This window comes from Pavona decussata, unplaced genomic scaffold (genome assembly GCF_977016875.1).
Source record: "Pavona decussata unplaced genomic scaffold, jaPavDecu1.1 SCAFFOLD_107, whole genome shotgun sequence".
NCBI classification, from domain to species: Eukaryota; Metazoa; Cnidaria; class Anthozoa; order Scleractinia; family Agariciidae; genus Pavona; species Pavona decussata.
The window spans coordinates 948,584-972,731 of record NW_028145521.1 but is presented as its reverse complement, the minus strand read 5'-3'; the positions used below and the strand labels follow the sequence as shown (position 1 = coordinate 972,731).

Genomic DNA, 24,148 nt, shown 5'->3' with positions numbered 1-24,148 from the left:
TTATAAGAACGTCGAGGCTGAGATTAACCAAAATTTTAAGAAAGTATTAAAAACATTTCTCAGGCTGAGAGTCGATTAAGAACGTTTTATTTTGCTACTCGTATAAAAAATCAAAGTAACAAATGTAAATTGACCAAAATACTTAAGGGCATGTTTTCTATAACATTAACAATGGTGACACACATCTCGGCTTTTCATAATCAGCAGTTCTTGATGCCATATCTCAGAAGGCAATATGCACTTTGATAGGTTTCTGGTCACGTCCGCATTGATTCACTGAAATACATGTTGCGTATACCATGTAATTTAAGAAGATCTTATAAACGTTTTCACCCTCAAATCGCAAGAAAATATAAGAACGTTCAGCCTCAGCTCGAAAATTAGACGTTCTTATAAAAAAAAAACAGAGTGTAGCAGGTAACTAAGCATTACGTTAACTTTTGGAAGAAATGAGTCTATTTAGATCACCGCGAGGATTGAATTCTGCAAGGAATGAAAAAATGACACTTATTTAGAAGGCAAATATGAAATCTCTTGTGAAGAAAGTATTAGCCTAATGTTGGTCTTTAATCAGTAGTACAAGTCTGTACGTGACCATTAAGAGAAGACCTTTTAAAAAAGGTTCACTTTGTTGAAGAACGTTCATTTGACAATATATGCGTTTTGGCATGTAAGTTGACCAAAAAGTAAGCAACAGACATATCTACATTTCAAATTTTCCGCGTTCAACAACAAAATATATTTAGTAACCATTGTTAGATCAGTCTGTTTCTTTTCGACTAGCACAGTTCTAAAATTCTGAAAGCTGAAAAGCACTTCTTTTCAATAACTAGCCAAAAAAAAAAAAAATACTTGCTCTAAAACGAATGGCAGATGCAAAATCTAAATTTTAAACTTAAATTATTCCCACATACAAATCGCGTAAGTTTTAAGCGATGTATCACACGGATTGTTGAACACATTCAAAATTCTCTAGACGTGGTTCTCTGTATCGGGAGTAAAATTTGCCTGTGTTGTGTTCTGTAAACGCCCACTAGGGGTATCTATACCCGCAAGACCTGATTAAACCTTTCCTTCCATGCTAATTGTTATGGAAACAAAAGCCTATTTTCATTTGTCTTTACTCTGCAGGACGTCTTATCTCTGAGCTGTGTCAATCCGCCCCATTTAATATGAATATGTTATAACGCTTTGAATTTCAAATGTCGTCACCGAATGCTTAAAATATATGGTCTTCAACAGGAAGTCGAATTTCAAACAAGACCCTTCAATGTGATCTCGAGTCTTCTTTTCGACGCTTTGGTCTCTTAAAGTCAATATCATTGTTAGCGATTAAAGAAGATGAATCTAATATTTGCTTGTGAGTTTACCTGCTCATCGGCAGCTCAAATTGCCTTATTTAAAAGAGGTGTTTGGAATGCCGTGATGTCTTCTTACAACAAGCATGCAGTTCGGTGAACTCCTTAAAGAGAGAATTACGCCGTTTTCAGCTGCAAAACGTACCCAAAGTATATCATGATGTTTTTCTTTCACTTTTTTACGGGATCAGCAAACGAAACTATTTTTGGAAAGTTTGGATTAATTTAGCAAATTCAATAATCTCTCAAATTCTTTGAACTCAAAAACAAACTAATTAATAACGAAACATGCCTCAACATGTTTCAGTAGATCCAATTATACTGAGCAATTATCTTGCATTCCATCACGCAAGCGTCACTTTAAACATACTGAAGAATTTTCCTCACAAAGTATATCTAATGTATTTCTTACGATCATAATTTTCGTAATTTTGATTTTCTAAGGCGAATTTATAAAATTATTTAGCGTGCAAATATGAGGTCTCCTTTAAAGATAGTATTGGCCTTTTTTTCAGTTGTCTTGTCGGAAACAACCTACCATTTTATCAGCCTGATAAGGTAAAATAAAAAACATTTATTAGTAGTACGACTCTATACGTGACCATTAATTTAGAGAAGACCTTTGAAAAAAATTGCACTTTGTTGAAGAACGTTCGTTGGACAATATATGTGTTTTGACACGTAAGTTGCCCAAGAAAAAAACAGCAGACATATCTACATTTCAAATTTCGGCATTCAACACTGAATAGAATATATTAAGTAACCGCTGCTCCACCACAGTTCTAAATATTCTGAAAACTAAAAATACTCTTCTCTCTAACGATGTTTAACTGTTATCCAAAAACTTCTTACACTTACACGAGTGGCAGTTGCGAAACCTTACAGATTCCCACACAAAAAAACGCGTTGGTGTTAAGCGATGTATCACACGGATTGTTGAACACCTTTAAAATTCTCTAGAAGTGATTCTCTGTATCAAAGGTGAAGTTTGCCTGTGTTGTGTCTTATATACTACCACCATATGATTATGTACTCATAATTGTTATGAAAACGAAAGCCCATACTCAATTTTCTTTATTCTGCACTAAATTCCCTCACACAAGCGTCAGCTTAAATATACTGAGAATTTTCCTTTCTAAAAATATCCAATGTATTTCTTACGATCATAATTTTCGTTGTAACTTTAATTTTCTCAAAGAAATGAAAGATGAACATGGGCTCTACCACTGTTATAAAATGTTTCTCAGTAGTTTATATCAAAAATAGTTTTGTTTGTTTGAACGTACGGAGTTAAGCTTTCCGCATCATGTACAGCCACCGGGGGGGGGGGGGGGGGGGGGAGGCATGGTGTGCCATCAGCTCACAAATCTTGCCCGTTTTTAAAACTAAAATGGAATCAATGTTTATCCTAAGACCTGAACATGAAATCCATACGTCATACTGACGCTATTAAAATACCGGTATACACCCATTCTCCGACTAAAACGGCTACCCAAACGACTGAATCGCTTGTGAGGCATCATGGACACCCGATCTATACTGCATATATGTATACCGCCATATCCCTCCCCCCTCCTCTCCTACTTAATAAACTCGAAAAGTCAGCTCTCGAATCTAAGCTACTTTATCAACTCTAATGATTAAGAGACAAACTCACCCGTTTTCAGTTCCCCTACCAAAACAGCATCAAACGGTTTTTTTTTTTTTTTAAATGGAAGCAACTTACCAATTACAAGACAGTGAATCCCTGAATTCTGTACGGAATAAATTAAGTTTCAAATATTCCCTAACTTTACTTTTAGCTTGAATTTAAATACGTAATCTTGTTTGAAGCTCGTATTGGCTGTGACTGTCTGCCTTTTGTTCACTAGTGAAACAATTGTTTCCAGAAACAATTAGTTATCTTTTTTTTTTATCATAGCAGATGAGTAAAACACGTTAATCAGGATTTAGCACTGATTATTTGAAGTCCATCTGGAACTACAGTTGCATTGGCTCGGACGATAGAGGCGTTCAGAAACCTTCCCAAAAGGTAAAAACCTAACACCTTTTACTTTTGAAATCTTTCGTGCTGGTCTAGTTTTGAAGCATTCATTAATCAAAGATATTAAATAGGGGTTATAAGATTAGATTAACAGTTTATACGTTGTCAACTACTTTTGCTAAATAAGAAACTCCGGCTTCTTGGCCATATAAAAAATACATGCACTAATAAGAAAATGTTGAATGTGAATACCAATTCAACTAGGTACCTCGAATTTTATAGTGTTCTTTATCAGTTGTTTCATTTCAGTTCCAGGCAAAAAATGCTATAAATACGGACAGATTCCAAACAAAGAATATTAATCTTAACATTGTTTTCATTACTTCACAAATGTTTGAATTAGCATGTTAATCAAAAAGTAAGCTGTTGTTGTGAGGGTCTCGTTTGTGATAGTGATTAATTATTTTGGGATCATTAGAAAAGTCGTGTACAACAATGCATGAAGATCATAAGGGACTTGCAAACAACTTCTTGAGCATCCAGTAAGGTTTTATTTTTAATTTCTTTGTTTAAAAGAAGGTATCTTCCGCGGTTTAATGAAACCGAAGACACAAAATAATAATGTTGTGTTTAAGAAGTTCTTTAGTTAGAAGCTAATTGTTAGCTCAAACTCAAAGCAATCGAAACAGATGTTTGGACTTAAGCATTTTTCCTTTACACCATACATGTAATTAAGCGAGCTCTTTAACGCCAAAACGTCACTTTTATTTATTATAAAACTGACGCAAAATATGTAACAAATAACTCTTATAACGGACGATGGTATATGATGTATATATATTTTTACTATTTCCGGGACTAGCAAATGCACCAAACAAGCATGATATTTATAGTCGCTTTAATTTAGTATTTGCTGTGAGGTGTAAAATCGTTTAAACTATAAAACAAAACACTTAGCTGATCACTAACCGTGACCAGACATGTCTTAACACACTTCACTCCAAATAATGCATTTTTTGTTTAGGAATATATCAGAATGAATATAAAGTAAATACCTTTACAATTCTCCGGATCAGGTTGTCACGTTAAACATATTAATTTTGTAACAATAAACTTTTAGGTCATTAATTCTTGTCTCTGACGTGGGCCAAATTCGAAACATAAGGACTTCAGTCGATTGAAGGCAATTTGACTGGTTTAGGGTGAGAGCGAGAAATAAAGAGAAGAGCGAACAGAACAGTTCATTACTAGCAGCCATTACAGAGCACATGGCATTACACAAACAACGTGAATTCTCTTTACACATATATGCATGTACTTTGGCCGGAACTTTTTAAATATAAAAGAAATAACCCTAATAGTAGACGATGGTATATTTTGTTTGTCTTTCACTTTTTTCCGGGATAAGCATACAAAAAGTTCTATTTTAAGATACTTTGGATTAATTTAGCAATTTCCATGACGTCTAATATCCTTTGAACTCAAAAACAAACTAATTAATAACGAAACATGCCTCGACATGTTTCAGTACTGAGATGCAATTATGCTGAACAATTATCTTGCAATCCACCACGCAAGCGTCACCTTTAACATACTAAAGAATTTCCCTGACTAAATAAATCCAATGTATTTCTTACGCTCATAACTTTCGTAATTTTAATTTTCTAAAACGAATTGATAAAATTATTTAGCGTGCAAATATGAGGTCTCGTTTAAAGACAGCATTGGCCTGTTCAGTTGTCTTTTGTTCGCTGAGTTGTTCCCGGAAGCAACTTATCATTTTATCAGCGTGATAGCGTAAGAAACATTAACCAGTGGTACGACTCTATACGTGACCATAGAAGATCTTTGAAAAAAATTGCACTTTGTCGAAGAACGTTCGTTGGAGAATATACACTCGATTGCAAAAACGTTGACACCAAAAAAGCATAAACCGTGAACGATGAGACCCAACGGATCTGTGGGTAGTGTTTAAACAATAACCTCATTTCCGTAATCAATAATCACCATTCTCATTCTTTGCAATAAAAAATACAGTGCTGAGTTAATTCTTCCGAATAACTGCTTAAGTTCATTGCCTGTTAGGCGAATAGCGAATTGTATATCACTCAAATTGGCCCTTGTTGGCCAACTTGCTTTGAAAGTTGCCATCATTCACCACGTGCAACTAATTTTGGCCATCAACCGTCGCATGAGAATAGAATATTATACAAATAAATTTAGTACACTTATACCCATAAAGCCATTGGGTCTCATCGTTCACGGTTTATGCTTTTAGGCGGCAACGTTTTTGCAATCGAGTGTATGTGTTTTGACGTGTACGTTGTCCAAGAAGTAAACAACAGACATATCTACAGTTCAATTTTCCGCATTCAACACTGAATAGAATATGTTTAATAACCATTGCTTCCCCAGTTTGTCTTTCCTAGCACGTTTCTAAATATTCTGAAAACTAAAAAACACTTCTCTTTAACCATGTTCAACTAAAAGCCCGAAAAAATGTCACACTTACACGAATGGCAGATGCAAAAACCTTACAAATTTCCACACACAATAAAAACGCGTTTATGTTAAGCGATGTATCACAAGGATTGTTAAACACCTTTAACATCCTCTAGATGTGGTTCTCTGTATCAGAGGGGAAATTTTCCAGTGTTGTGTCCTATAAACTACCACCAGTTGACTATGTACTCACAAGCTCTAGCTAAACATTCTATTTCATGTTAACTGTTATGGAAAGGAAAGCACGGTATTCTTTATTCTGCAGTAAGTGTTATATTTGAGCTGAACGAAAGAAAGACGGTTTGATATCGCCCTTATTACGTTTTGAATTTCAAATACCATTCGTCTCCGGATGTTTAAAACCTATGGTTTTCAACATGAAGTCGAATTTGAAACAAGAGCCCTTCATTTGATTTTGAGTCCTTTTTTTGGCCGCTTTGTTCTTCAAAGTCAACATATCATACAGTAGTTAAGGAAGATGAATTTAATACTTGCTTTCGAGTGTATCCCGCGTTCATCGGCAACAGCTCAAATTGCCTCATATAAAAGAGATTTTTGGAATGCCGCGTTGTTTTCTTACAACAAGCATGCAGTTCGGTGGACTCATTAAAGCAATAATTACGCCATTTTGAGTTGCTTAGCGGACCCAAAATATATCATGATGTTTGTATTTCACTTTTTTCCAGAATCAGCAAACGATACTATTTTGGGAAAGTTTGGATTAATTTAGCAAATTCGATAATGTCTCAAATTCTTTGAACTCAAAAACAAGCTAATTAATAACAATTCATGCCTCAACATGTTTCAGTAGCTGCGTATTCAAATTATACTGATCAATCACCTTGCATCTCATTACACATACTGAGAGTTTTTATTTCCTAACTAGATATATCCAATGTATTTCTTACGAGCATAATTTTCGTGATAACTTTAACTAAGGCGAATTTATTAAAAAAAAAAAAAATTATAAAGGTTCTATTTTTTAAACATTTGCTTGTGAAATGACAGAAAAAACATGGTCTCCACCACTGTTATGCAATGATTTTCAGTTTGTTATATTAAAGATAATTGTTATATTTTACTACTATGCTACTATAGTTTGCGTGTTTGAACGCAGTAGACTTCCGCATCATGTAAGATCCTATTGGCCGTGACTGTTTGCCTTTTGTTCGCCGAAAGAAGTGTTTCCGGAAACAACTGGTCATCTTTTTTTTTTTTTTTTTTTTTTAACACAGCAGATGAGTAAAACACGTTAATCAGGATTTAGCACTGATTATTTGAAGACCATCTGGAAAGAGTTGCATTGGCTCGGACGATAGAGGCGTTCAGAAACTTTCCCAAAAGGTAAACAACTAACACCTTTTACTTTTGAAATCTTTCGTGCTGGTCTAGTTTTTAAGCATTCATTAATCAAAGATATACAATAGGGGCTATAAGATTAGATTAACAGTTTATACATTTCCAACTACTTTTTCTAAATTAAAAACTCTCCGGCTTCTTGGCCATATAAAAAATACATGCACTAATAAGAAAATGTGGAATGAGAATACTAGATTAATTAGGTGCCTTTAATGTTAAAGCGTTCTTTTTCAGTTGTTTCATTTTAGTTCCAGACAAACAATGTCATAAATACGAACAGATTCCAAACAAAGAATGTTAGTCTTAACATCGTTCTCATTACTTTACAAATGTTTGAATTGGCATGTTAATTGAAAAGTAAGCTGTTGTTGTGAGGTTTTTCGCTTTTGATATAGTGATGAATTATTTTGGGATCATTAGAAAAGTCGTGTACAACAATGCATGAAGATCATAAGGGACTTGCAAACAACTTCTTGAGCATCCAGTAAGGTTTTATTTTTAATTTCTTTGTTCAAAAGAAGGTATCCTCCACGGTTTAATGAAACCGAGGACACAAGATAATAATGTTGTGTATAAGAAGTTCTTTAGTTAGAAGCTCATTGTTAGCTTAAACTCAAAGCAAGCAAATGGCCATTAAACGTTGTGTTCAAGATGAAAGCTGTGTTTCGTCGAGTTTCCTAACATAATAGATCGCCAGCTCACATGTTCTCCTGTTGTTCCTTATGTTCGAAATTGAACTTTAGTTCCATTGCTACGAGCTGAAGATATTCTTTTTAACACAAACAAACCAATATAATCTGATCAGTCTCAAGCATATAAATCAATCAACACTACCAACGTAAGGGAATTCATGGACTTAACATTGCATTATTACTCTTTCAATCGCCAAGACACGTCCACAAAATCACTCATTACATACGATTTGATATAGATTATTTCTCGCCGCGAACTAATTTCAAAACGTTATAGGATAGCTTTTTTTTTTTAATCACTTTTGAGTACCATTACATAGAAAAAGGTTCGGGATATCAGTTAATGGTTTAACTCTTGTGAAAACAAATGAATGAATTCAAATTGCATACAATTCCGTAAGGCAACAAGTTTCAGTCTTACTTCGTTTTCCTTTAGAAAATATCTTCCATTACAAGATGAGAAATTCAAACATTAGTACTCCTGAAACCAGTGGAGAGGTATGTATAATTCTTCTTGATTTTTTAAACTGTATTTTTTTTGTGCGATGTTCTTTGGGAATAATTTTCTCCAACTGGTTCATTTTTCTGAATATTTCTGAGTCGTCTTCTTTCGGTTTACAGGTCAGCCATGCTGGTGGACAAAGTCGGAAAGATCGGGTTAAGGTAAATATATTATGATCAGTTGTCTACTGCTCTCCACAATTCACGCGCATGTTTGAGACAAAATGTTTTCAGTAAATGCTATTCGATTTAAATTAAGAAAGGAATTAGCGAGGTATCCTTGCAGAGGGGATTGTTTAGCGGTAATTAAGGACTAGTTTACGCTTATCGTGCGTATATCGAGTTATAGATGCACGCGAGAAATTTGCACGAGAGAGGCGTAAGAACTTATTTATTTCTAGGAAGGAAAGCAGTAAGATTATTTGCCTTGACTTAACTTTAGCTTAATCTTTCGAACATTTAAGGCGGCTCAGAACCCCTCCCTGCAATGTTTTTTACACATAAAAAATGGTGTCACCGAGCTCATTTTTTAGTTATAACCACTAAAAGTTATCGGTGTTTTTAAACAGGTTATATTGTTGCTATGGTCGACCATGACTTGTAAACATAACACAACATAACATAACATAATATTTTCTTTTGAAAATCAACTAATAAATAAAACATTTCCTGAAAGGGAAGATCGTGAGGTTAACCCTTCCCCTTTATTTCCCCCAAATAAACATTCTAATATCGAAAAAAAATCACAAACATTTAAAACTAAAACTCTTTACAATCATTCAGTAGTGTACATGTACATCTTAAGTCTGTTTCGGAATAGAATTATTGAACTAGCGTGTACAACATCCTTGGGTAACTTGTTCCACTTATTTTAAACAATGCATACAAAGAAGGAGTACTTATAATAGTTACGAATGGCTGTTTTTACATAAAGTTTGTAGTCAGGATTGCCTCTAGTTCGACTACACTTAGTGAGCTCGAAAAAGTCTTCAAAATGAAAAGATAGGTACTTGTTTGTTGCAATTATTGCTGTATCAGCTTGAGCCACCTTAATTATATGAAAAATGTGTTTAGTAATGACAAAAATCTGATACCCGAGTCCAAGGCAGAGAATTAAATGGATCATTCCATCCATCCACCACAGCGTTTTGTTTTATCCATTACTGTTAGCTAGTACCTTGACAAGTAGATCATAGACCTACAACTAGCATTTAGCAAGAGCCTTACTTTGTAATATCGAACCTTTACTTTTTTCTTTGTCATGTAGGTGTACGTTAAAGGGAATTGGAAGCTGTGCGTTGTTATAGCTGTAATAGTAGCAACCGCGACTGCACTTATTACCTATTATTCGCAGTCCAGGTGAGTTTAAGGACGGCACATCTTGGGTAATACGACCAGCTAGGGTTTCTTGGGACGGTTCCTACTAATTCAAAGGTATTTTAGTGTGGCCATCGCTATGCGGGAAAAGAGGATCTTAGCAAGGGCTATTGAAATTCAGAAAAAAAATTAGGGTAGCCACGCTCTTTTCAGAGACAAGGAAGCTTCAATGTTGCAAAAATGTCCGACATTGATATGTAAACCTGAACGACTGTTTTAACATTTGAGCAAACGCTCCGAAACTTCAGGACTTTTCAGAAATTTATCTGAGAGAAATTTGATGTGGTCTGTTAGTGTCGATTGACAGACACTTTTTTCAGAAAATAGACTAGAAATACGTGACTCGCAAAACCTCGCGAAGCTGGGGCTGGGTGGAAAGCCCTCTTTCGTGTTGTAGCATCAAATGAGGAGATTAAAAGGTTTCTGAACATAGCAACTATTTTGATGAACATGGTCTTTTCGTAGTTCCACAGGCTAGTTTGCGGTTAAAAATCTATTTCTGACGCGATGAAATGTACAACGAGGTGCAGCGCTGTCGTGTTTGATGAATTTATTTCCCACGGAAAATTATTTTACCGCGGCCACAAAACGTGTAATTTCTTCAATGCAATCTTTCACAAAAAAAGATTTCTAAAAGAAAGGGAAAAGATTCTGGAGAGATAGTTCTGTATCCAGTGAATATTGATGAACATTGCAGTTGAAATTTGATCATGCACGCACTTTTTTTGCAATGTATGCAAATTTTTTTCAGACGACGCCAGACAGTCTGACGTCTTTCATACTTTGTTTTTCACCGTTGCTAGGCAACATTGCGGACACCTTCAACTAAATATATATACAATTATATTCTAATTCGCTCACCCGCTCAACCGAATATAAAACATTTATCATGTAATAAGCAACCACTTATAGGGTGTGTCAACACGAGCCGTGTACGACCCTCTTTATTATGTCTTCAATATCAACTGAATTACAAACAGTATATTCATAAACAATATGGCGCAAAATATAAGAAAAACAAAATTGCAACTGTATAGCACTAATATAACAATCAAAGCATAAGCTAGAATAATGCAAAAGCAAAACATGACAAGCCAAGACTTGAAAAATAAACCACTTGATAAAATATAGTCATTGGGTATTTAATTTAGAGGGCGAACTGAGTGCGGTCGTATGACTCGAATGAATACAAATCGAGGCCTCAGCATATATATACCCGACGCCCCGCTAATGAAGCATTGTGACAAAGTGTCACAAACACCCAAAAATGAGGTTACGTAACCCATGATAAATACATTTATATTCTAATTCGCTCACCCGCTCAACCGAATATAAAACATTTATCATGTAATAAGCAACCACTTATAGGGTGTGTCAACACGAGCCGTGTACGAGGCGAACTAAAAGAACGGGAAATAAATTAAATACCCAATGACAAAGAAACTGACAATAAAGCAAGAATATTATCCTTTATGTAGCCATCCTTAGCTTTATCTGACTTCCAACGACCGTGTCTCTTAAACAAACGATCAGAAATCTGGGCATTTGCTGCAGCAGAGGCGCCTCCCGCTCTAAGGCTATGAAGACCATAATCTAGTTTGGAAAGGCCAACGGCCTCAAAAGCAGAAAGCACTATCTCGCGCGCCCTGGAATACGACAATGGAGCAGAGCCGCGAAAACTGTAAGATCCATAACTGCTGCGAAAAGTAAGAGGACGGAAAATATAATCTTCACTGTCTTCCAAAAATGCAGCTACTGCAAAATAACGAAGAGTTAACGTTACAGGACAAGTAGGCTTAAGAGTTTTAGCAATGACCACCCAAGCCCCATCTCTATAAATGTCCGTCTTGCTACGTTGAACAAAAATTCTCATGAAGGAATCTTCAAATAGAAAATCACACCTGCGCAATTGAACTAACTCGTTAAAGCGGAAAAACCCCGCGTAACCCAAAACACACAAAATGAGCAAACGTAAATCAGACAAACTAGCGGAAGCAGAGCCATAATGTGCAACCAAGCGCTGAATAACCTCAGGCGTTACTGGTTCTTTCTTTTTGACTGGAACACTGAGAAGCCTTTTGGCAGATTCTATTAATTGAGAAACAAAAGGTGAATTACATGGGTCGGGTTGGCCCGCTAAATCATGAAACCACTTAAGCCCGTAGTGAACTTCATCAATAATACTACAAGAAACCGATTCATAAATCAGACTAAGAAAAAACAAAGAAACATAAATACTAGAAGCGGGAAAAATTTTAATCTCTTTGAACTGAGAAGCCCACTTCCTCCATGAATTGAAACCTCTTTCATATTTCTTGGCGGTGTTAGCACTTTTGCTCTTTAGCAGCACTTCAGGGAGATCCTGACTTAATGTCTTAAGGCGACTGTCTTCCACATGTTGAAAACTAGGCTGCAAAGCCCCTCTGACAAAATCTGTGAGAACAACGATAACATTGCAAAAATAAATAAATATAACTTGCAATATAAAAGTTCTGTACAACTCTGCACAAACGCCACTCGGCGACAATTGAATCAATGAAGTAGAAAACAAGCCACTCGGCAAACTAGTTTCATTCGAAACACAGTCATGAAACAAGCTAACAAAAACTCTCTGAGCTCCTAAGGATAGTCGTTGACCAGTGAGAACAAAATCACTGCAATCAGAAGCCACTCGGCATAAAGGCACCATGCCTAAGAATAAGAAACGTAACAGCTAGCGTCAAATCTGACAGCTAGAACTGCACTGTTAAACTTATGAGAGCCAATAAGCGAATCCTTATAACAGCCAAGGGCAAATATCCCCGAGGGATCTGGAAAGTAAATGGACTCAACAACGTATGGTTGATGCTGGAGTGGGCTTGCAAAAAGAAATGGCCAAAAAGCATTAGACGGCCAGTAAGGGACCACTAAAGTCCCATAGGCGCGGCATGCAAGGAGATGTTGGATAACCCTTGTGATACAATGAACCGGCGGAACGAGCCAATTATTCTCTGCTGTCCACGAAACTGAAAAAGCATCAACAGCCTCTGTGCCCGGTACACGAAACCTAGAATTAAATCTAGGGAGATGGGCATTGGATGCATTAGCAAATCTATCAACAGTATGGGGGCCCCATACTAGATCTAAATGGGCAAAAAACCACTGGGTAGTATACCAATCGTCGAAATCGATAATGTTGCTAATCTCATCAGCACAAACATTAAGCTCTCTGGGAACCCATTGAGGGACAAACTGAACATGAAAAATCCGACAGAAATCAAAAATCTCAAGCGCGATAGAATGCAATTCTGCGTAAGGACTCCCTATCTCAACTATACGAACAGCCCCTTGATTGTCAGAGTGCCATTTAACTGACTTGCCCTGAACCGAATCCTTGAACGACGTTAAAGCAAAATGTACAGCTTTAAGCTCTCTCCATGTAGAGCTCTTTTTAGCCTCACATGGACTCCACATACGATGACATACTTCCTCAGTACCAACAAGGAACGCGCCACAGGCTACGTTACTAGCGTCTGAAAAACTAAGCAAAAAAGGCGCCTGGTAAGGCACTATAGCTCTAGGATTAAGACTAACAATATTGTTTTTCCAGAAAAATATTTCTGAAAGACAATCGTTATGATGCCCGTCATTGAACCGGGAATCCCATGAAGATCTGGATTCTATAACCTTGTACAAAAACCGGGTCTTAAGACGAGTCAAATTACCCAATACCGGTGACATTGACATAACGTGGCCTGCGATCGAGGCACAATCCCGAGCAGTAACATACGGGGCAGATAGAAGGAATTTCTCTATAAGGGCAATGAAATTGGAAATACGCCTGTCGATAATAGAAAACGAACCAGAAAAAAGATTCCAGTTCAGACCCAACCAGACAAGCGACTGCGTAGGCTCCCAAAGTGATTTACTGGAATTCGCAACAAACCCTGCATTACTCAACGATGTCTGAACAAAAAACGAGTGCTCTTTAGTAATTTGCATAGATTCACCCTTACCACACCCGTCATCGAGAAACACAACTATCTTAATGCCACTAAGCCTCCAAAACTTAACAAGCGGCCTGAGGCATTTGGTAAAAATGTACGGGGCCGAACTAAGCCCAAAAGGTAGAACTGTAAAACAAAAATATTTGACAGTACCAGAAAAAACCCAGGAAAATCCTAAAAATGTCTGATGATCTGGGAAAATATCAAAATGGTGATAGCCAGACTTAAGATCAAAACTGAAAAGGAAATCACCCTTGTTGACATATGATAACAAGACCCTCCAATCTTCGCACTTGAACTTTTGCTTCCAAATAGACTGGTTGACATGTCTCAAATCAAGAATAAGCCTTTTCTTGCCTGACGATTGGATTGACACAGAGAGCGGGTTAACAACATGTGGGACAAAAGGTACCTCAACAACCGAGTGATTACCAACTAATTCAGATATAGCCGACTCGACAAAAGACGCATTATCCGAAGCTGACTTATTGTTATTCAAAAACGCCCTGCAAGGGGTACTAATAAAAGGGATGCGATATCCGAACTTAATAGTATCAGTAACAAAGTTATTAGCGCCAATGGTATACCAATAATCAAGCTTAGCCTTAAGTCTGCCCTTGAGTACAGGCAATACAGAATTCTGTTCGTATTCAAATAGATTGCGATCGTAATCGAAATCGACTAATGAACTAGAATCAATCTCTCTTAAAAATTCTAAATTGGAAAGATCCATTATAACAAGATATATGAATACTTAACTTAAACGCCAAGTTCTTGGGAAAACTTTCATTTACCTCCAGCGTTTGAGGAGAAACCAGAATTCGTCTGGCTGGAACTTGAAGATCTTGGTTGAGAGTTACCACGGCACTCGGACCTCCAATGACCTTGCTGACCGCAGGCGAAACAAATATCACCAGGCTTTGCTTTGCTAACAGACGTATAGGCACGAGAAGTGGAAGCAAAGTTGAAAAGACGCTGGCCAGCAAATGAAGTGGTGGTGGCAGAAGGTTGGCTTTGCTTGACTGCGGACTTCCCTTTCTGCTGTTGACGATCTTTACGTTTGCGAAGGGCTCTCTGCTCTGCACGCCGAATACGCTTCTCGTCCTCCGATCCACTAGCCAATTCGTCAGATAGATACTCGTTAACCAAATCCCAACCAGCGGCGGATTTATCTGCCAATCTGATAAGCTTGTTGCGTTTCTTGATGTCAGAATCCAATTCTTCTAGGCAACTGCGAACGACTTCAAGTTTCCTTTTACCTAGAGCGGTGGAAGCCGATTGAACCTTCTCCGCAAGGCCAGAATTGAAGTAGAACTGCTTTTTGTTCCCTTCAAACTTGAAGGAAATTTTGGACTCTTCTTTCAGCTTCTTAGCAATAGAGTCGCTGTTGCTTAAGGAATCTTCCTGGATGTCTCTCTTTAACGCGGTCAACTTCTTGTCAAAATAATCTTTAAAGAGAGCGAACGTCGAGGCTAAATCAGTAGACTGCTCAGACGTAGAAGGCGGAGTAGAAATCTGCTGCGAAGCGTCGCCACGAGGAACCTCGACATTTGGTTCATCGACGTTTTCGGTGTCAGACATAATTTAGAGGGCGAACTGAGTGCGGTCGTATGACTCGAATGAATACAAATCGAGGCCTCAGCATATATATACCCGACGCCCCGCTAATGAAGCATTGTGACAAAGTGTCACAAACACCCAAAAATGAGGTTACGTAACCCATGATAAATACATACCTACATACATATATACTAGAAATACGTGACTCGCAAAACCTCGCGAAGCTGGGGCTGGGTGGAAAGCCCTCTTTCGTATTGTAGCATCAAATGAGGAGATTAAAAGGTTTCTGAACATAGCAACTATTTTGATGAGCATGGTCTTTTCGTAGTTCCACGGGCTAGTTTGCGGTTAAAAATCTATTTCTGACGCGATGAAATGCACAACGGGCGTGAAGCGCTGTCGTGTTCGATGAATTTATTTCCCACGGAAAATTATTTTACCGCGGCCACAAAACGTGTAATTTCTTCAATGCAATCTTTCACAAAAAAAGATTTCTGGAAGAAAGGGAAAAGATTCTGGAGAGATAGTTCTGCATCAGTGAATATTGATGAACATTGCAGTTGAAATTTGATCATGCACGCATATTTTTTCCGATGTATGCAAATTTTTTTCAGACGACGCCAGACAGTCTGACGTCATTGCGGACACCTTCAACTAAATATACAAACATACATATATATAAATATATTTTTCGCTCGAATTCGCGCGGCTTAGCTCCACTCGGGCCGGCTCGGCCCGACAAATTTATTAACCTCGCTACGCTCGGGCCTTCGGCCCTCGCTTCGCGAGGAATAAAGTCACAGTTACGGTTGCAGGCCCACAACAACGCCTAATTATTACAAGACCTCGCTTTTAATGGTATACTTAAAAATACATTGCCAATATCTTATATGAAAAAATTGGACGAAAAATCATATGACCTTTGGTCCCCGCCTCTAATCCCTTCCCTTCCCCCTCTACACCCTAACATATTGTTAAACTAGCGGCTAAATTCTTTAGTTCGTCGGGGATTTGCGTTCGATGAAGCAGAGGGCAAATTAGGTCGCTTCATTCGAAATATTTACTGCTTCATATTTGCGAAAGTTTCACAACAGTTCGGAAAAATACTTTTTGGGTAGAAATCAAAAATGGTATTCTGGCTCCTAAGTTCCGTTTTCCTTAACAATTACAATTGTCTTACCTAAAGTTTTGCGGCTCCCGAAAATATGTTAGACTATTTTGAAGTTCAGCAATGTCACCTAACAGGAGACCGAAAATTGGTTGCGTTATTATCAATCCCAGTGTCACGCAACACGCTGTACTTCGCGACGGAACAAATATAATCCTTGCTATCTTGTTGACAGAGGAGCTCATGGGCTCCTGGTTGACGCTAGTCACGTAATGCTTGAAATTAAAGTTCAGTTCTCTCCTCGTTTTGGCGTACAGTTCCAAGGAAACTCTTGAGAAATTGCGTCATGATATTCTTCACTGCAGTAGAAATGCTGGTATTAGTGAGCTTACGCAACAGGACGGCTGAGGGAAGTATCGTTGTGTGACCAACATGACATTTTAGTACCTTCACATTTTGGGCGATTTGCGACTGAAACTGGTGTTCTCTCATCTGTGACAACCTGAAAACCACGAGCGGTAGGAATGTTACAATCTAGCCGTCATGAATACTTGGCCGTCACGTTGGTCACACAAGGACAATTTGCCATCCCACCACATCAGCCGTCCTGTTGCGTAAACTCGCTATTACTTCGGGGAAGAAATCTAAAATATTATGTAATGATATGATCCCGGGGGGGGGGGGGGGGGGTACTCCCTCATAAGAGGTTAATGGGGATGAGCCGCTGGATGGGGTCCCTTTTTTCACGACTGGATTGACTAGAATGGGGTTGCATTTTCCGTAGAGTTACTAGAATGGGGTGGCACATTTTCGGATTTTTGGGGTAAGAAAAAAATAAATAAATAGAAAGTGACTTAGTTGGGATCGCGAAAATTACATTTTCCCAAAAATTGACTAAGATGGGGTCTATAGCTGGCCACAAAAAAAGAGAGGCCAGCGGCACATACCCAGCAAAACTGAACCCAAGTACCCCCCCCCCCCCCCGGATATGATGTTAATTTTGGCATCAAAGAAAGGTAGCATAAAACAAGCAGGCAAATTAAAACAAACACAAAAGGGTGCACAACATATAGCTGAATTGATACTACTAGGATATCTCGTTTGTTTCAACTTGATTTTTCCATCGCTTGTTGGGACAAGAATTAGTTCACTGCAAATTTATCAGTGAGCCTCACTACAAAATAATATGACTTCCTCAGTTCAGATTAATTATCCGATAGTTTTCTACTTTTGGCAAGTTAAGCTCGCCATCGGACACCAAGATAAAAAGATGGTGGTCATTCGAGCGGGCCAAAAGTGTACAATCTCAACTTATTAACTAAAAGACGGGTCTGCAAAAACATATCAAACTGAAATAAAAGTCAACCTAACAACACAAACTTCTGCACAACTATAAGTGTCAACCCAATGGCACAAATTCTACATCACCCCGCCACTAATGCCGTGCACTCTCTTCCTGCAGGCGGTGGTTGGGGATTTGAGTTTTCTGCCAGTGCTCGCTATCAAAAAGATCAGGCTGCCATGTCATCTGGCGAATCCTTGTTCGTTTTGTCAAGTGCAGAGTGTCAAAATTATTACAGCATGGTTGATTTTACGAATCCGCCACCATTTGATCCTGGTTTTGTTTTCTGGGCAAAAACACTCGCTGAGCCAAGCGTCAGTAATGAAACTGTCATGAAATTTATTGACTATTACGGCACTCATTTTTTCACTGGGGTGACCTTCGGAGCAAAGTTTATCCAACACCACAAAATGAGCCAGAAGACATATGAATCCTTAAAGAAAAGCAAAATTAGCGTTGAGGCCCAGGCAAGCTACTCGGGGCTATTCAGTATTGGAGGAGGATTTTCTTTGGATAAAGAACAAAGCGAGGCCGCATCAAATTTTGCAAAATCTGTTGAGACCATCACATACACAATGGGATCAACTCCACCTAGCAACGGAGACGCCATGACCTGGGCCGCATCTTCTAAGCAGAACCCAGTGCCTATGTTGTATTCTCTTTCTCCAATCGACCTTTTGTTTACGGATCCGTTTATTCAGGAATTACCCCCTGGCAACTACAATGCAATAAGAGAAAAATTAAGCAATGTTTCACAAATCTACTGTCAAGCTCTGCGAAACAAAGGAAGGGTCCATTCTTGTGAGCCTCACTTTCAAATCCAGGCTAAAGGTGTGGAATTCGCAGAAGAAGGTATTTCTGCTTTGGTATAAAGTAGTGTTTAATTAAAAAAAATAACTCTCAGTCAGCACACGAAGACGTGGTACTCGAACGGCTCTGAGTTATTTCTCTACATAATGCTTAGTTTACAACCGTTCTTAGCTAAAAGGGACTATTTGGTGCTCGAAAAGCTCAAAAATTGAGTTTCTATAATCCTCTTTTTAGCTATAAATTGACAGATTCGGTAACATTGATATTACATTTTTTTTGTGAAATTTGGTAAGAGACTTCTATGTCGTTTGTGATTTACCCGATGAAGTGTTCATCTTCTCTTTAAAAAAAAAAAGAAAAAAAAAAAAGACTTGCCGTAGGGAATCTGGCTTAGATGAGACATCATCGGATTCCCTTCGCGTATAGTATCTTAGTATCTGGTGAACAAACAAACTCTCCATTTGCCAAAATAAGCGCGCAAGATGGAATTGTGATTCGTGTTAAATGCCCACAATTCGCTATCGAGAGGAGTCATGTATGCATGCACAGCTAGTGTTGGTAAATCTGATGCTGTAAGACCCGCGAACTTCTTCATTGCGATTGGGTGATGATGATAACCCGCCTGTTAAACCCCGCTTACTCATGATCAAGAGTTGAAGTTTCATTTGTTCTTGGTTTTCTACTTCATAAGTCTTGAAGAAGAATTTTCATAAGGTCGTTTACTTAGAATGAAACCTGTCTTCCTTCTCGAGTGATTTGAAAATGTACAAAAATTATTTATCATATAGCGGGTTGCAGTTACTGTTCTCAGACCACGACCTTTACTTTTACTTTCTTAAACTCGAATTTCTTAAAGTTGAATTTCTCCAAGAACTGTTGATCACTTGAGAGGCCATATCAAACACTCGAAATAGTGAATCATGAGATATCCAAACACCTCGAAGTCGTTTAAAAAAACCTTGGCTGCCCCTCATTTTTTCAACCTACTTCTCAGTGTTTGGATATCTAAGGAAACACACCTTCTTGTGTTTTATATATTACTTTTCCCGTTTTACAAAAATGAGTTACACACTTCAATTTACTAAAACCTGAATTCTCTTTTGGCAGGTTACATTTATATTCAAAACGCAGACATCTCCGCGTGTCTGGTGTTTTGTCGCCAAGATGAGAAGTGCACCTCCTTTGTATACAGTGAATTAGCGCCACCATTCAAGGGATCATCTTGCAGCTTTTACAGCAACACCGACTCTCTGACGCTCGAAGTACCCGAGAAGAACAGTTTTACTGGACAATCATATTTAATTATACTCGAGAGCGGGGGAAAAAACCCCTTCTTAACCACATACATTAATGCTTCTCTCACAGGAAATTTTTTTTTCTCATCAAAATCATTTTCTTGCATTTCGTGGTGTTCAGAAAATCCCTTTTGTGATGCTGTTAACTTTAGCAATAACTATGAATGTTCATTTTTTTCAAGGCAAGACATTACAAGTATCACCTATAATAAAACCTCAGCCACACAGTTATTTTTGTAGTGACGCATCGAGCTGTTTATCCTGCTGTCCCTCCTGTTAAATCGCCTCTAAATACAATTTAGATTTTCCCCTCATGTTAGAATTCCTTGAGCTTGGTTGGGTCATCAGGAGTGAGCACCGCATTAAATGTGCCTAAAATTCAAAAATGCAGAGTAAATATCTTGCCTTTTAGTTTGCAACGAGAATCATTTTTGTAATCGAACTTTGAGAAGAAAGCGATTTTCAGCCAACGTGACTCGACTAACACCTAAATTTTACGGTGGGAACTGGAAAACCAATTTCCATCTTTTGTGGGTTATGAATCGTTTTCTTTTAGCTTGTTGTAAATTTGTCTTATTTGACTGGTTTGCCCCAGGATAAACGATAAAAATGGGTAATTCTTATAACTACGTTTTATCGTACCCTATTCGGCTTGCAATGGGAGGCACAAGGTGCCCACGCTGATTTTGAGCAGCAAACACCTCCAAACATTCTCCTAAAATTTATCTGAAAACTACATATATTCGGTATGACATCTACTAGTTCACGTAACAGGGAGTCTCCCTGGGAACATTGCTTTAACGACATGTTTTTCCGAGTCTTGAGTTTTTTTTAAACTTTTTTTGTGAAAAGTTGTTTACCGTCGTTAATTTTTACATTTCTTTATTTGTTTTAATTTGGTGGTTGTAAAGAAAGCAATCATGACGTAATTTTCAGGACATATGACGTCATGTTTTCATTTGCGGGCGCTAAAGGAAGCAATCTTAGGCGTACTATAGATGATTCTTATTCCATATATTCCGAAGGGGGGAGGGGGGGGGGGGGAGGGCAGTAACGAACCTCTGGTGAAAAAAGGAGGAGATAAAGAGGGATAAAAGACTCTTCTGTGGATCGCTCCCTTGCCAGTGATTTTTCTTATCTTCTGCGACGAAATTTCTGAAAAGGCTACTTCATTCCCTCTAAGATGATCAGTGAAAGTCCAGGGGTGCTTTTCTTATAATTTTAAGCTTAGCTTTCTTTATGGCGTAACTGTAAATGCGTACGCGTATACACGTATATAAACTTTAACAGTTACAACTGATATACTGTTTGTATAGTTTTCAGATAAAGAAACAATATTAATCGCATATCATTATCTTAATTGAGCATATTTTAGTTATTGACAGTATAGTGCGTGTATGTATAAAAAGCAGCTTTCTCGGCTGCGGTGTTTTGAACACAAATTACAGGAACTCTTTGTATAACCACACTCTTGATCGAGGAGCCTTAAGGTTTCTTTACGCCTTCTCGTAGTGACAACGTATGTATATTAAGTTGTGAATATTTTTTGTTACCTAGTATTGAGTTGTGCCCACTAAAAAAATAAGGAAGTCGATAATAAATAAACGAAGCTGGTAACTCCTTCAAGTCTTTTCAGTCTCGGAAATAGAACTGGTAACATTTCAATTACTTTGCAGGAATGTTGGAATAATTTGCCCGCACCTACAATTGACAACTCTTCCTCTGAAAAGCTTCCGTTTGTTCAGCGGGAATTTCCGCCGTTTTAAGGTCTCTTCATTTGAACCCGGTCGACCGGGCTGGCTCGGTTTCCGAGATCTTACCTCGCCATTCTTTTCTTTACAAAAATTTCGATGTGTTCATATGAGAAGGCGGGCTGGCCGGGTTACCGAGATCTCGGTTTTTGTGACCGAGACGTCGGTAACCGAGCTGGAAATTTTTCCTATATGATCACTTTAGCCCGGATACCGGGACTGCCCGTGACGAAACATTTCAAACCGCGCATGGCTTGAATGGTCGCTGACAAGTCGGAACGCGGTTCCACGGGTATTTTGCGTGCCTGTTGGGCATTTTTCATCTCGGTAACCGGGATTAAATTTCCCATATCTGAACACAAGACAAAATTCGTCCCGCCTACCTGGCCAGCCCGGTTACCGGGGCTCATATGAAGAGGCCCTTATTCTCGGGTTTCCATTTGCATTTAAACCGCGATGAACCAAAATTTGGGCTAAATGAAAAGCACCCCAGAAGGTAGCTTTCTGTTCTATATCGGGCGTGTTATGATTAAAAATGATTTTACGAGCGCGCGTTGGATATGAGAGGATGGGTAGCCAATGAGGCGCGTAGCGCTGACTTGGCTATAAACAACTCATCTCCAAGAAGCGTGAGTGGAATAATTGTTTTATTAGAACTGTTCCTAGATCTTGCTGATTTCGCATTGCAAGAACAACCAGAGGGCAATTTAATGCTCACTATTTCTCGGGCATGGTATAATGGCTCAAATCCCCGGAATTGCATTATACATTGATCCAGTTTTTCATAAAGGCTAATATCACACGGAATAGTCTCCTTTTTGATAAAATCATTCGGGATCTTCAGCAAACACTTCACACAGCATGTCTAGTGTGATCGTCAGGTTAACCGTAGTCCATAAACAAACTATAGAGAGTTAGTGAGACTTCTGGGTTTATTCAAACCTTTTGTCTTATTACTTAAGACGTTAAGGACGGTGCCTACTTTTGTTACTGTGCATACATTCTGCGCGTCTCGAGATACTCGGGTTTCCTATGGGTGGTGCCTACTAATACAGGGATATTTTTGCGCGGTTTAAAAGTATGCGGAGAAAGCAAAACTTAGGAAGTGCTTCTGGTATCCATAAAGAAAATTGGGGGTAACCATGTATTTTTCAGAGATAATTAATCTTCAATTTGGGGAAAAAATTCCATACATTGCTTTGTATTAATATATTTTTGCACTTTAACTATTGTTCTTTAATTATCTCTAAAAAATGAGTGGTTACCCCCAATTTTCTTTTTGGATTCAGATAGCCTTGCTAAGATCTGCTTCTCCCGCATAGTCACAAACTGTGCAAAAACACCTCTGTATTAGTAGGCACCGTCCTTAAGTGTGTTTTACAACAGTCCAAAACCTTGCAGTTAATGCTGTGAATTTCTCTTGATTCTTCTCTCTGGTTCTGGTGGTAGGCAGGGTGTGTATAACAAACATTAAACGTGAAATACAAAGTTATTAACCTCAAAAAGTTACTAGTGGCTGTGCTTACTGAGATACATGTACCTAAATCAGTTGCTAAATAGTTTGATAAAATATTCCGAAAGCTTTAGTCAGGAGACTTTTGAAGGCAGTTGAACAAAGCAAGTTATTGTGCTCACAAAAAAATAAGATCCCCCTTTGGCTATCCAAGAGACTCGGCCTATAAAATTTCCTGTCAGTAAGCCAATTTTCCGTGTGAATTCGCCTTTACGACTCAAAGACTGGTTTACAAATCGCCGACTAAACCCAATTTTCAGAAAATACTTCTTACAGCGATAAAATGTTTTATTTCAGTAATAGCCGTTTGAAACACGTTGTAAAATAACCTGGCCACATGCGATGTTGGCTATGATTTTTTTCTCTTTTAGTTTCTTACAAAGTGTCTCCTATAACAAGATATCAAGGTTTGTGCATAGAAAAACTTCAAAAAACGGGGTCCATTACCTACAAGTGCATGTTCTGCAAATATCGAATTTCCGGCCAACGAGGATTGCAGCTGTTAAACTTTGAACTCGACAAAGACTGTCCTTCTACATTTCAGCCTCCCCTCTGTGCAACGCAGTCTTATAAATTTTTCCCCACATGGCTGAAAAAATTTGAGGTGGAATTCGATGAAAGGGTTAGACGGTGGTTGTTACCTCGGGAAAAACTGACAGATCCAGGATTAGGGAGCAGGGATGGCACAGTGGTGAGAGCACTTGCCTCCCGTCAGTGTGGCCTGGGTTCGATACCCGAACTGCGCATCATATGTGGGTTGAGTTTATTTTTGGTTCCCGCCCTTGTTCCGAGAGGGTACTCCAGTTTTCCCTCTCCCCAAAAACCAACATTTCTAAATTCCAATTCCATCTAGAAAGTGTCCCAAATTAGTGCACTGCGCTAAATACATTGAAACTTAAATAAAGCGATTTTTTATCATTTGACACTTCCTTTGCAGCCAAAATCAAACGCTAGGCAACCAATAAATGTTCAATTTCTCCTTAGTTAAACTATTTCTCTCCTAATCATGT

The 24,148-nt window shown here is 38.2% G+C and overlaps 3 protein-coding genes and 1 long non-coding RNA gene across 4 annotated transcripts; 2 read left to right on the top strand and 2 right to left on the bottom strand.

The window, feature by feature from the left end:
* The first annotated feature begins 7,077 nt into the window (after positions 1-7,077).
* Positions 7,078-10,045, top strand: LOC146471025 (uncharacterized). Its single transcript, XR_014866901.1, has 4 exons — positions 7,078-7,188; positions 8,332-8,393; positions 8,517-8,558; positions 9,664-10,045. It is a non-coding gene; the product is annotated as an uncharacterized LOC146471025 (long non-coding RNA).
* Positions 10,046-10,619: 574 nt separating this feature from the next.
* LOC146471023 (uncharacterized) lies at positions 10,620-15,487 on the bottom strand. The gene is made up of 2 exons (XM_085121293.1): positions 14,554-15,487; positions 10,620-13,293 (listed from the first exon to the last, which is right to left on the bottom strand). Exons 1-2 carry the CDS (start codon positions 15,338-15,340, stop codon positions 13,271-13,273), a joined length of 810 nt encoding a protein of 269 aa, XP_084977419.1. The 5' UTR covers positions 15,341-15,487; the 3' UTR covers positions 10,620-13,270.
* LOC146471024 (uncharacterized) lies at positions 13,305-14,641 on the bottom strand (the record flags this gene model as incomplete). Its single annotated transcript, XM_085121344.1, has 1 exon — positions 13,305-14,641. A coding segment is annotated over exon 1 (1,188 nt), but the record flags the coding sequence as incomplete, so codon positions are not given.
* Positions 15,488-17,834: 2,347 nt separating the features above from the next.
* Positions 17,835-20,114, top strand: LOC146471022 (uncharacterized). Its single transcript, XM_085121351.1, has 2 exons — positions 17,835-18,621; positions 19,687-20,114. Exons 1-2 carry the CDS (start codon positions 17,835-17,837, stop codon positions 20,112-20,114), a joined length of 1,215 nt encoding a protein of 404 aa, XP_084977477.1.
* The last annotated feature ends 4,034 nt before the right edge of the window (positions 20,115-24,148 follow it).

Coding starts and splice junctions, on each gene's coding strand:
- LOC146471023 (XM_085121293.1), bottom strand. CDS start 15,340: ATGTCTGACACCGAAAACGTCGATGAACCAAATGTCGAGGTTCCTCGT. Junction 13,294..14,553: donor TTTCTCCTCAAACGCTGGAG/GTAAATGAAAGT, acceptor TTTTTTGCTTAG/TTTTTCAGACGCTAGTAACG.
- LOC146471022 (XM_085121351.1), top strand. CDS start 17,835: ATGGCACAAATTCTACATCACCCCGCCACTAATGCCGTGCACTCTCTT. Junction 18,622..19,686: donor TGTGGAATTCGCAGAAGAAG/GTATTTCTGCTT, acceptor CTCTTTTGGCAG/GTTACATTTATATTCAAAAC.